Source organism: Musa acuminata, chromosome BXJ2-3 (genome assembly GCF_036884655.1).
Source record: "Musa acuminata AAA Group cultivar baxijiao chromosome BXJ2-3, Cavendish_Baxijiao_AAA, whole genome shotgun sequence".
In the NCBI taxonomy this organism is placed as follows: Eukaryota; Viridiplantae; Streptophyta; class Magnoliopsida; order Zingiberales; family Musaceae; genus Musa; species Musa acuminata.
Genome location: NC_088340.1, coordinates 33206971 through 33219150, shown reverse-complemented (window position 1 = coordinate 33219150; position 12180 = coordinate 33206971). Strand labels below are relative to the sequence as shown.

At 41.2% G+C, this 12180-nt stretch overlaps 4 protein-coding genes across 10 annotated transcripts in view; 1 reads left to right on the top strand and 3 right to left on the bottom strand.

The window, feature by feature from the left end:
- The first annotated feature begins 1680 nt into the window (after positions 1 to 1680).
- On the top strand, positions 1681 to 3613 carry LOC103978504 (transcription factor bHLH153). 3 transcript variants are annotated; one of them, XM_018823640.2, is made up of 6 exons: positions 1681 to 1833; positions 2551 to 2781; positions 2873 to 2935; positions 3024 to 3089; positions 3185 to 3232; positions 3354 to 3613. In XM_018823640.2, exons 2-6 carry the CDS (start codon positions 2623 to 2625, stop codon positions 3477 to 3479), a joined length of 462 nt encoding a protein of 153 aa, XP_018679185.2. In that variant the 5' UTR covers positions 1681 to 1833; positions 2551 to 2622; the 3' UTR covers positions 3480 to 3613. The 3 variants fall into 3 exon arrangements, with proteins under 3 accessions (XP_018679185.2, XP_009392597.3, XP_064955904.1); XM_009394322.3 differs by having other exon boundaries at positions 1692 to 1833; positions 2593 to 2781; XM_065099832.1 differs by having other exon boundaries at positions 1701 to 2781.
- A 1413-nt stretch (positions 3614 to 5026) lies between these two features.
- LOC135607772 (uncharacterized CRM domain-containing protein At3g25440, chloroplastic-like) lies at positions 5027 to 9032 on the bottom strand. 2 transcript variants are annotated; one of them, XM_065099829.1, is made up of 5 exons: positions 8894 to 9032; positions 8411 to 8801; positions 6562 to 6963; positions 5710 to 6219; positions 5027 to 5328 (listed from the first exon to the last, which is right to left on the bottom strand). In XM_065099829.1, the coding sequence occupies exons 1-5, from the start codon at positions 8989 to 8991 to the stop codon at positions 5320 to 5322; spliced, it is 1410 nt and encodes a 469-aa protein (XP_064955901.1). In that variant the 5' UTR covers positions 8992 to 9032; the 3' UTR covers positions 5027 to 5319. The 2 variants fall into 2 exon arrangements, with proteins under 2 accessions (XP_064955901.1, XP_064955902.1); XM_065099830.1 differs by having other exon boundaries at positions 8459 to 8801.
- A 78-nt stretch (positions 9033 to 9110) lies between these two features.
- LOC135607773 (calmodulin-like protein 3) lies at positions 9111 to 10010 on the bottom strand. Its single transcript, XM_065099831.1, has one exon. The coding sequence runs from the start codon at positions 9921 to 9923 to the stop codon at positions 9261 to 9263; it is 663 nt and encodes a 220-aa protein (XP_064955903.1). The 5' UTR covers positions 9924 to 10010; the 3' UTR covers positions 9111 to 9260.
- A 689-nt stretch (positions 10011 to 10699) lies between these two features.
- Positions 10700 to 12180, bottom strand: part of LOC135583990 (eIF-2-alpha kinase GCN2-like) — a 54626-nt gene continuing 53145 nt past the window's right edge. For 2 of the 4 annotated variants that reach the window (XM_065099824.1, XM_065099823.1), the window contains 2 exons: positions 11788 to 11926; positions 10838 to 11069 (listed from right to left, as the gene is read on the bottom strand). In XM_065099824.1, coding sequence (XP_064955896.1) covers positions 11816 to 11926 — 111 coding nt within the window. In that variant the 3' untranslated portion in view covers positions 10838 to 11069; positions 11788 to 11815. Of the gene's footprint in view, positions 11070 to 11787; positions 11927 to 12180 lie in introns of all 4 variants that reach the window. The other 2 variants (XM_065099821.1, XM_065099822.1) reach the window with 2 other exon arrangements.

Sequence of the window (12180 nt, the reverse complement as noted above, 5' to 3'; positions counted from 1 at the left end):
AGTTGGGTTTGATGGTAGACCGGGCAATAAATTTGTTCTTATCAAGTTTGCTGGTTGGAGATCAATGGTGATTATTAAAAATGCATGCAGGATAGGATAAGATAGGATAGCTTCTTTTTTCTTCCCCATGTTCTGCTTTGACTTGATGTTGTTGACCTTGGAAAATTACTTACTTTTTCTATTTGGTCAATTCTTGGACTTGGAATTCCTCTCATAAAATTTGATCCTCTTGAATTAATAAAAACAGGCTTCTCCGAGACAATCTAAATCGAAAGCAATAAAAAGCATGTCACAACTTTCTTTGTAGGTTCTTCTGACATCTGACATCTAGATTGATGCGTGCAAGCAGCACAAGTATGTCGAGTCACACTCCAAATAATGCTGCAAAAAAATAATCATCATGAATCCCAATCTCAAGCAAAATATCTTAATTATTCCAATCTATCTATATTAAAAAAAAAAATGTTTTGATGAGGGGCTGTGCTCATGCATCAATATCCATCCAGTCTTTTACCATGTGTTTGGTGCATGTTCTTTCTCCCAAGCATGCATCAATGTAGCGCAGCACAGGTTTTTTTTGACAAAGTTGCATATTTAGCAATCTAAAATTTAGACTTTTTTTTTTCTTCTTCTTTTCCCTCTAAATTTCAGCTTAACATATCCTTATAGTTTATCTCCATTAAAAAAAAAAAACAAAAAATATGATCCTGTTTGATAGTTAGGGGGCAAACGTGTTATTTTCAGACTTTGGGGGAGGACTAATAAGTAAAACCGTTAGGCTTGACAAAAGAGATCTGACGGCGTGTTTTCGTTACGCGTGGCGTGAGGGAGAGCGACGGGCGGAGCGAGGGAAGCACGTGGGTCCCCTCCCGAGTGGGGAAGAAAGGTGTGTGGTCAAACCTGCCACCACCGCCTCGACTCTTTTTCTATTATTTTTGGTGGGCCCCGTCGCAGGTAAGGGTCGGTGGTGAGTCCCGAATGACGCACGAGATGGAAACGGAAGGGGACGCCGCGGGGGGTGGGGGACCCTGCCACGTTATGATGTATGAGCCGAACCACATGACATGAGCGACATCATGTGTTTCTGTTTTGGCTTTTTATTTCCTTCCTCTTTTTTTATTTTATTTTATTTTATTAAGAAAACAAACAAAAAGAGAAGAAACATTGGGGCTTTTGTTTCCTTCCTATCTCAAAACACCTTTCCTTTGCACCATATTGCAAATATATGAAGAACAACGATACTTGGAAAAAACTTAAAAAGCAGAATATGAAGCAAAGTATAGAAATCCTGTTTGGATGTCTTCGATGTGATTCAAGCATTGTTTTAGCATCATATAATTCAGTGAACATACAACAAAACCAAGATGGGATTGGATTGGATTGAATCTTTCTTTGTGATCCATACAGACAAGTGCGTCTGCATGGCTCGGTCTAAGCCTACAACACCCTACGACTGGTGAAAAAGAAAGGTTTGGGGGAAGCTTCTTGACGATTTCCACGGGAAGACAAGAGAGATGGCCAAATTTAAGGGGATGACATCAACGCTGCAGGGGCAGCGGACCCTACCATGGGTTGGATATTAGCTGTCACAAGACGAAATCCTTGAAGGTTTCTTCTTCCCTTGTCCAATCTCAACATGACTTCTCTCTTTGGCATCGCTTGTGCTATGTGTCGATATAAATGAGAGCCACAGCCCTCTCCCCATACTTAAAACCCCCTCCCACCCCTCACCTGTAGCAAGCTCTCTCTCCTCCTCCTCCTCCTCCTCCTCTGTCACACGACGGTTCATTTTGATCAAGAATCAGGCTTATCTTCCATGTATTTCTGATCCTGGTAAGTATCTCTCTCTCTCCTTCCGTCTCTCGGTTATTACTCATCACTTCGGACCTTAGGAGGTGTAGGTAGGTGAGAGATGGAGGACACAGACTAGTGACGCTACTCCTTGTGGTACACTCTTAGAGCTTATTGGGAGGGACCTAATGTAATATGAATCATAGAACATGGGGAGGCAAGTGAAGGGATCTTTTGACACTAAGAACGCCCATATCTAGTACGCAAGTGCCATTACAAGCTTCTCTAAGCCTAGTTTGGGATCCAAGGTGTAGCTGTTGACAATGATGAGTTCAAACAGTTCATTTCTACTACCAACAATATCTCCGGACCAGGTCAGTATTTTCCTAAGCACCAAGGTCACAGAGGGCTCTAATTTGATGGAGTTGATAAAAAGCTATCTCTCTCTCTCTCCCTCTCTCTCTCTCTGTGCCTAGTGAAGTTTTCAGACATGGGTGGGTTTACCCTGTGATGGCATCTCTAGAAGCAAAAGGTAAAAACGGTGACGAGGAAACAGATGCAATATAATCGTAGGGGGTAAGAAGACGAGCACAATATAATATATTAGAATAGGAGGCAGCAAGACGGGAACGAGGAGACGTACCATTTCGTCAAAGATTAATCGCAGCACTTGGTCAAAAGCTGACGGCCATTCTGATAAGATCTTGCAGTCTCGAAATCTGACCCTGAATACACGTTTTTTTTTATCTTCCGGGACAGGAGCTCTTAATCCACGCACTTAACACGAGATGTCCGTGACAGTGTAGCAGCAGCAAGAAGAAGAAGAAGAAGATGATGATGATGACAGAAGTGGCAGATCACAAACGAGCAAGCCATGATGGCTTCGTTCTTCGCGACATGAGCGGTTCATCGAGAAGTCACAATGACAGCAGTGGCGGAAAGAGGCCCAAAACTAGCGATGGTGGAAGAGGAGCTGCTACGTCCACCAAGGTCTGTGTTCTCTTCTCTTCCTGTGATGCTGACATAAACTTGCAACGATAGGGTGTTCGGAATGATGATGGTGTTTAAGACGGGTGATCAGGAGAAGGACAGGATGGGAGAGAGAGTGGCAAAGTTGCAACAACTGGTCTCGCCTTTTGGGAAGGTTGGCAGACATCAACCCAGCTCTGATGGCTGCACAGCAATACTTTTGTTCCCACCTCAAATTTTGTTATTGCTTTCTGTGAATGCAGTCAGACACAGCATCTGTTCTTTCGGAGGCCACTGCATACATTAAATTCCTCCATGAACAACTCCAGGTTTCCCCTCCCTCTCTTAATCTGCTGACAATCTACAGTCCCATCGGTATTCTTAGCTCTCACTGTCTCATGTCATCAAACCGTGTGCATCGCAGGTGCTCTGTGCTCCATATCTCAGGAAGGCAGTGACAGGGAAGATGGAGGTCAGCTCTCTCTTCAATCGAATTCTCAGTTACTCATCGATGAACCATGTAGAGAGATTCAAGGTGGGTCGCAGACCCCTTTCGCTGATGACCATCTCTTTCTCTTTGTAATGTGATCCAGGGGGATGATCATTACAGCCTCAGAAGCCGTGGCCTGTGTCTTGTGCCGCTGTCCTCCACATTCCAGATTGCCCGAAGCAATGGCGCTGATCTCTGGGCACCAGTAAACACGAATAGAAAACCATAGGACTACTGCTTGCTCGGGGCACTGTAAAAGGGCAGATGGTTTCTAACTCGATTCATTTCATTCCCTCTTCTGACCTGAGAACTCCTGTTCATTGTAGATATCTTACACTCAGTAAACTGATATTGTATTTGTCCCCTGTTGGTTGCATGTTTACTACTGTGAGCTGATCTAGTGATCACAAAGGTGTAAAGTGTATGAAGCAGTATCATTTCCAAGACTAGCTGCTCAAGGAGATTAGAAGTTTAAAAGGATGACCTCGGTGCAAGAGGCTCCTGCGCTTGTAAAGTCTAGAAGAGAGTAAACAAAATCACAATTTGAGTTAATGCCATGCGAGAACCTGGATTGAGTACTGGACCAGTCATTCGGTCTTCCAGTTAGATCATTCCAGTGAGAGGCTCAATCACCATTCAGAGGGATAACATCAAAGTCCCAGTTCATCTCGTGTCCTTGGCAGCAGCAGCTAAGAAGCATCTTGTGCTGCTCTCAGAAAAAAGTGAAAACCTATACAGTGAACACAAAACAGGCCAAATAAGATGCAAATTTTAGATTCCACCCTTTCGACTGTCATGTAATAAAGAGTTTCTTGTTGTAACAATCAGTGTTATCAATGATTTGAAACCTTGGATAATCTAAACTAAGGGCCTAATATGACTGGATGATTGTATGAGTGCAAAGATATATATACATATATATGTATAATATATATGGATCAAGGATAGGGGCAATTTGTTAGCACCAGTAAAATTTAGAATGTGCACAGGAAAGACAAAGATAATTTTAAAGAAGATCTAAATTAAGCTTCATAAAAGATGACTCACCATTCCCGTCTGTACATACATGTGTATAGAGATGACTATTCAGCCATATGATCATTATATAGTTCACTCACCTTGATGAAGAATTTGCTTATCTCGCACATAATGCACCAGTGTAGAACTGCCAGCTAGCCATTAAACCATCATGTCAAGACTCTTGGAGGTGAGAAATGGACAAGCCACAAGAGAAAACCTTCAGAAAGCTTGGTGACATAATAGTCACTGAAGCAGCATCGGTTAGGGCCTTCCCTTGGATCAAAATAAACAAAATCACAGGAATAATGCCTCTGAATTCATTTTGCATTCCATGTAGCTCCAGTATCTTGCTTCTATTAGAAACCAAGAAAAAGAACATAGATGGATAGAGGTCAGGAAACCAGAGTAACAAATGTAAGAAGTTCAAAAGACTGTTCATCAAATTATAAAGATAGATACCAATTCTGTGGTGATGGAAATTGTAAACACGGTTCTCATGTCGCCCAGGATCTGGATTTACTGCAATATCAATGGCTCACCTATATATTCTCATATATATATATATATATATATATTCATTTATATTTTATATGTTGTACAACATGGCCATGATCATACAATCTGGATGTCAGATAAAGTGAGATATACTATTGTATCTGAAAAGGCAATTTAAACAACAAGATAAAGAAGTATCTGAGCTTAAATTTTTGTTGGTTGCAGCATCAACAGGGATGACAAGATTAATCATGATAAAAATGATATGAAAATGTAGCACATTTCTTAAATTCATTGCAAGAAAATCCAAGGCTTCAGTAGCTGTGAAAGATTGAGATATCACCATTTTAACAAAAAAAAAAGCTTTGTTCCCATGATGTATAGCATATCTTTCCATAGCTGGACGCAAGCTCGAAAACACAAAAAAGAGGAGCATCACTTTCTATGTAGCTGGCCTCAAATATTTACTTTCTGGTCAAGACTTGCAGTGGTTTGTTGCTTAAACTCAATTATCTCACTTTTCTTTTCTTCTCCCAGTGAAAGCCTCAAAGAGTCTAGCATGCCTGCAGAATGCCACAAATAGAAATATAAAATGACACGAGACAGAAGAAATATAAGGCATGCCTTCACTCTATGCATTTTGCAGGTTTTATAATAGCAGACCAAACTTTTACATTTGGTTGGATATATTGAACACAACAATGCAGTTAAAGGACTCAAAATTGTGAGAAGATATGAATATCTAAATTAATTGGATAAATAATGAAGAAAATCAAATATGATGCTTTTCAAGAGCAAATAAAGAAATTTCATTTCATTTATTTTTTATTTCCACAATGACTGTGCAAAATTAACTGCCTGCAAAGTCAAGTTGCAGTGTGAGGGTACAGTTTCAGCACAGCATTTCAGAACAAATATCTCAGGATTGGTATGCATGTACTCACAGTGTTTTCTTCATCTTCCGAATTCACTTCGAAATCCAACACTGGTTCTCCTTCAGAGTCAATTTCAACTGCCCCGAGTTGTCCGCCATCAGAATCAGACTCCGCTTCTGAAAGAGATGTAGCTGAATTGTCATGAGACAAACAGACACTTTCTTCATCGCAAAAATGTTCAGACATATCATCACTAGCTGATGAGCAAATTTCATCATCAGAGTTATCATCAGACATGTCATCATCACCAGTTGAAGAGAAATTTTCTTCATCAAATAGACTTGCAGAAGCATCATGACTGGTTGAGTTGATACTTATGTTCTCAGTTGAAGGTGGCATTTCTGATATCCTCGCTTGGGGCCCTTGTTTTCCATCCCCATAAACCAAATCTGCGTTCCGAAAGTTTGGGTCACCATAGAGTGCAACATGTCTGTAATAAAGTTCAAGTTCCTTCTCAGATATTGCAATAAAGTGCCTTACTGTGTCCAATGATTGTTCATATTTGGACTTTTCAAGTGCCTGAAAATAGAAAACAAGAAAAATAAGAAAAAATAGATTGGTCACCAAGCATCCTACTTACTGAGGCCCCAGTCAGTTATATTTGTCATACGGGAAAAGTCTACATTTGGATTAAGGTACATGTATCATGTGTGGATTTCAGATGTAGCTTTATGTCCAAATCTTGATACCTTTTTTTTTTCCTAGTTAGGGATTCATATCCAAGTGTCATGTCATCACATGATAGCAGTCAACACAAGCAAATGCGAAGCACACTGTAAAATGCAAGATAAGCCGAATATATGCATAAGTGATATCAGGAAAACAAAAACTTAAGAAACGAGGGAGATTTCTGATACATACTTTCTTCTTGGACAGTGTATCAATGGGTGACATAACTTCTGGTTGAACATAGTTCTTTCCCCGATAAAATATTATTGTGTCGCTGCCAATAATTTGGATTGGTATCCCACCACTCAGTCTTGCTAATTCTTTTGCATATTCATGAACTTGGCCTGTTTTACATGGCCTGCAGATGACTTTAACTGTTTCATGTTTTTTCCAGTGCAAATGCATGTTCAATATTACACCTCCAAAGATGCCTCGCCTTCCGATAGGTACATAATTGGACTTCTTTTGGGCCATTTTTTTCAAGTAAAAGCGTTCCTCCCCAGTCAAGACTTGTGGTTTGATCTCTGGACCTTCAACTTTCGAAATTTCATATTTCTTTAGCTTTTCAACCAGCAAGGCTTCCTTAATTTTGGCCTTCAATAAAAACAAGATAACCTTTTACTTTTGTTAAACAAACCAAAGAGGCATGTCAACGAATAATAAATATTAACAAGAATATATTATATCATCTGAACTCTAGGAGGACCATTAAAAGAACTCATGAGCCAGCAGCAACTGATACTCAACCACATTAATTCAAAAGCTACGGCATGATATCACTACTCACATGTATGTTTTGCCTGACCATGCATTAAAAGGAACATTATATGCAAGTGTAATCAATAACAACTCTTAACTACTTGGTTATAGCAACACATAATTGATATGAGTTAGCTCGTGGTTCAAAAAATACTTCCAAAATTTTGACAATTAGCCTTGGAAATGATGCTGCAAATCACAATTGCAAGATATTTCTTACACAAGCATCATATATGGATAAGACCATACGGTTAGATGCATGCGTTCCATGTATTACCAATCTAGGATCTCATGCTCTACAAGAAAAAAGAAAAGAAAAGAAAGGGAATCAAAATGATATTAATCTGGCAGAAAAGTAGGATATAACCACATGGCTATGAATTTCAGCTGATCCTGCTTAAACTTTTATGGAATTCGTCAAGTTTCAACCATTTCAGTGGTTCTGGTTTGATCGGGATACAAGCCTGAACTCATCCATAGATAGATCCAACTAAACACGGAAGCTATCAAGAAGTAAACAACCCTAAAGAACTCAATAAGATATAGAGCTCTGTGTAAGTATCTTTTTCTAGCATTGATTTACTCTGTTATTCTTTATATGTAAGTTCTCCTTTTTATCAATGGCTTGATTTGAGAAAATTTCGAATGCAAGTACTCCTATTCTATTAGTTGTGCAATGATTTCAGTTGTGAACCTAATGTATTAGTTGGAATATTCATAAATGTCATATATTTTTAATCAATTACGGAACAATATCAATATGATTCTTGTTCGTCCCATTTCAGGGTTGTCGAAGCATAATTAAAAGCCATGTAGATTGCTGAGTATGTTACCTAGAGTAGATGCTTATAGAGAGAACACATTATGACCAAGAAAAAGGTTAGTCTAGAATGATACAGGAAAGAAGTGACGGGCGCTATCTGAAACAAGCCCATCCAATTTAAATCATTGATGAGATAGATTTTCTAGACAGACCTGAATTTGATCAACTTGGGTACCAAAAGCTTGGAATCTTAATAGAACATGCACAATACAGAGAGGAGACAGAGGCAGGAATTTTATAAATTTCAGACCCTATATTGGGCATTGAAAGTTGGGAGTTTCAACAAACAGTTGATGCGCAATATAAAGAGGCGACAGAGGTAAGAAAACATATTCTGAAGCCAAACCAAATGAACAAGAAGACTCTTAAGGGTGCTAGACTTTAGGGAGCAGTATATGAATAAAGAATGCGATCATCTAAAAAGGTTATAATCTTTGAAGCTATCTGTTAAGTTTATACCTTCTCCATCTTATACTTGATCCGGTCCTCCGCGGTGGGGAACCTCACCTTATTCTTCTTGCCCTTGGGCCGGATTCTTCGCGGGTCCGTCTTGCTCGCCTCCCTCCTCTTCCGCCTCTCCCGCTTCCGCTGCAGCTTCAGCCTCTTCTTCGTCCGGTACTTCCCCTTCTTGGGCTGCTCGATCTCGTGGGTCTCGAACCGCGGCTTCCCGTCGTTGAGGACGAGGTTGACCGAGCCGTGGCTCAAGCTCCGCTTAACCCAACGAACGTGGAACGGACCGAGAGAGACAACAGGAGACCTGTCTTTGGAGAGCACGAAATTGACCGAGGCATAACTCAAGCTCCGCGCGACAAACCAAGTACGTAACGAATCGAGAGGGGAAACAGGGGACCTGTCATCGGAAAGGGGTTGAGACAACACGGCCGAATCGAAGAAGAGGAGGGGGAGAGTGGGATCAGGGAATTAGGGCTAGGGTTTAAGTACCAGGAACGAAGGGGAGGAGGAGAGCAATGGAGGCGGAGACGAGAAAGATGCCACCTTTTACGCAGTTTGGGGAGGAACAGAGCAGCGCGACTCCCCATCGCAGCGCTCGCCTACCGCAGCGGGGTCGAATTGAGCGAATCATCACCGCGGCAATATACGAAGCGAGTACCGAAACGACCCTGGAAATTTGGTTGACTTGTTTAAAGCTTTGTATCGGTTACGTTGACTAAGGTTGACTTTAAGACTTGATCTCAACAATACACAGAGACTATCAACAAGAAAGAGAAAACACGAAGCCATTTTGAGAGAAGAGCTCAGGAGATTCTCCCGTCATCATCGTCACTATCTACACTCACTGCAGCCATTACTAACTACTGGCCGCGAACCCTCCCCCGTTCATCATCTGCCTAAACTCCTTGAAGTCCACCATCCCATCGCCATCCACGTCCACCGTGTTGATCATCGTCTTGCAGTCCTCCGCGGTCCGGCCCTGCTTGAGACCCAGCGAGGCGAGCACGGAGCGCAGCTCTTCGACGGTGATGAACCCGTCCCCGTTGCGGTCGAACACGTTGAAGGCCTCGCGCATGTCCTCCTCCTCGTCCCGCTCCTCCATGATGGACCGGTAGAGCGTGGCGAACTCGTCCGAGTCGACGTACCCGTCTCCGTTCGCGTCGATCCGTTCGATCATGGACGCCAGCTCCGCCTCGGGGACGCGTATGCCCAGGTTCCGGAGAGAGTCGCTGAGCTCCTCCTTCGTGATGCGGCCGTCGCCGTTGCGGTCGAACATGTGGAAGACCGGCTTCAGCTCCGACGGGTCCATGGATGGCGCGGACGACGCCGGCCTCGCCGCCACCGTGGAAGTAAACGAGGCAGCCGGGTTCTCATGGCTCGGAGAAGAAGAAGAAGAAGAAGAAGGCGAGAGGAGGAGGGAGGTGAGCTTCTTGGGGAGGAAATAGAGGAGGCGGCTGATGAGGCGAAGGCAAAGGAGGGAAAGCCTTACGAGGACAATTGGCAACGGAGTCAGTTCCATTGCGCGATCTATCGTGCGGTGCGGAAGGACTGGCGGTAGCGACGAGCTTTAAAGCAGCCATGTCGCCCTTCGCCTCTCGTCCCCACACGCTGTTGCCGGCGGAGTTGGTTTAGCGCAAGCGCGTCGGTGGGGAGTGTTACGCGCCGTAGAAAAGGCAGAGACGGCTGGTGGAGACCGCAGCGCCGGATTCGACGGCCCGCGCAGTGGGGCGAACGCGGCAGGCGTCGTCTCGCGGGGTCCGCCGCTTCCTGGGATCTTATCCGGTGCGCCCCACACGTGATGACTAGGGATATCAACGGGTGAGATTTCTTGGATGTTTATATGCACTGGAATCACCTAAGCTGGAATAATACGATGTCATTAATCAAAGTTAGCACGGATATGAAGGGAAAAAATTAATAAGCAAGAGGAATTGATGCTAAGAAAATATAGTGTGATGCGGAGGCACTTTGGAAGGTGGAGAGATGCACGTAATGTTGAACTGGAAATTAGTTGTCGTCTTTGTGGGTTCACAGAGACGTTTCGTGGTTTAGGTCGACCTAATGAACTATTTATTATTAGGTGACCTAATGGATTATTTTATAAAAGCAAAATAAAAAAAATCCATTGCAAAAGATGAGCTTTTAAAGAAACGAACATATTATATATAACACGAAAAGTACAAACAAATAAAATATTGTATTACATTTATATATAAATGTCTTTTAGAAAAAAGAAATAATTCTAACATACTATCTGATAAATAATAGTCAAATCAAGTCAGAAAAAGTGGAGACTTAGAGAAGGGGGTAAAATGTAGAGAGTAATAGAGCTTTGAAGCATATTAAAAACAGGCCCTTGTTGATACAACAACATCAGTTCTATACATCTTTTTAACGCAGAAGAAATGTCACAACAAAAAGGAGACAATATAATAGGGGAAATGCTAGTTACTGTTTTATATTTACATGAAATGTTCAAAATTTGTAAGAAATGAAAGAATAGAACCATAGCTGCTGCTGCTGCATTTGGCGGAAAAGGACTTCATCTACAAGTCAACAAGCAACGATATATCCAGTAGATGGAAAAATTGCCTTCCTAATTGTAATTTACACTTCAATCCTCAGCTGCAGCTGCAATTGAACAAGCAACGATATATCCTGTAGACTACAATAAGCAAGGGGGGTAAAATAACTCAAATTAGTTTAGGTGATCAGATATTAGTGAATACTTGTATCGATAGCATGATAAGAGAAAATGCAAGCCATTCATGTAAGAACGTTAAGTGATCCTATGTGGTTCTGGTTTAGGTTCGCAAGTTGTGCCACCTGGAAAACAATCTGGACAAACCTCTTGTTAAGTCGGATAAAACGAATTAAAGTTAAGTTTAGCATCGCCCTAATCTGAGAAGAAATTAAGTGGGTAATCCAAAATCGAATATGATAAGAGGGTACTAAAACAGTAGACAAATTAAATATATCATTTGCCAATATCAGATTGGATATCAAATCCTAATGTTAATGTTGGCTTAAGCATATTAGTTTTCCTTGCAACAAAAATATCTTAATATATTCAAGTTATGAACAGCGTTCTTAATTCATACCATAAATGAATGGAACATTACGATATTCATCACGATGATATATCTGTGCATTAAACATGAAATATATAAATTGCCCACTAGTCCACCTGCAAAACTCCTATCCAATAGCTCTAAACTTGGCTCATATAGGACAGTTTATTTAAATCATCATCTTTCCTGAATTCAAATCTGTTACTGACTTTGGATGACAAGTACATAACAATAAACCAGCAAAAATGTACCACACAAGAGGCTTAATTGCTAACACCTCACACAATCTTGAAGTGCTCAAAGGAAACAAACCTGTGAAAGACTTGAATGTATGAAATAATTAAGTCCATAATGCAAGGTTCCTGAACTGTGTAGAAATTGCTTCTATTAAAAACTTTATAACATCCTCTCTGTTAACTTCCTTCTCTTTCTTCAATTCAAGATGACGAACCTGGAAAAACAAGCACTTGAGATTTCATAGATAAAGTGGCAAAGTGAAAGGCAAGGAAATGCATTATCTAACAGAACATGGAGGATGGAAGAGAACTGTGCAACAAATATAACATCTATAATTACCTCTGACATTTTCCTGAAAACTTGCTGAATTCAATTCAACATATGTGATATTACACTGCAGCTCTACTATGATGACTTCAAAGATGACAATATACTACTGTGATACTGTTTTGTGGCAGTAAAATTTGA

Coding starts and splice junctions, on each gene's coding strand:
- LOC103978504 (XM_018823640.2), top strand. CDS start 2,623: ATGATGATGATGACAGAAGTGGCAGATCACAAACGAGCAAGCCATGAT. Junction 2,782..2,872: donor GAGCTGCTACGTCCACCAAG/GTCTGTGTTCTC, acceptor ACGGGTGATCAG/GAGAAGGACAGGATGGGAGA. Junction 3,233..3,353: donor CAGTGACAGGGAAGATGGAG/GTCAGCTCTCTC, acceptor AATGTGATCCAG/GGGGATGATCATTACAGCCT.
- LOC135607772 (XM_065099829.1), bottom strand. CDS start 8,991: ATGGGGAGTCGCGCTGCTCTGTTCCTCCCCAAACTGCGTAAAAGGTGG. Junction 8,802..8,893: donor CCTCCTCCCCTTCGTTCCTG/GTACTTAAACCC, acceptor TTCCGATGACAG/GTCCCCTGTTTCCCCTCTCG. Junction 6,964..8,410: donor TCAAGTATAAGATGGAGAAG/GTATAAACTTAA, acceptor TTTTTATTGAAG/GCCAAAATTAAGGAAGCCTT.
- LOC135607773 (XM_065099831.1), bottom strand. CDS start 9,923: ATGGAACTGACTCCGTTGCCAATTGTCCTCGTAAGGCTTTCCCTCCTT.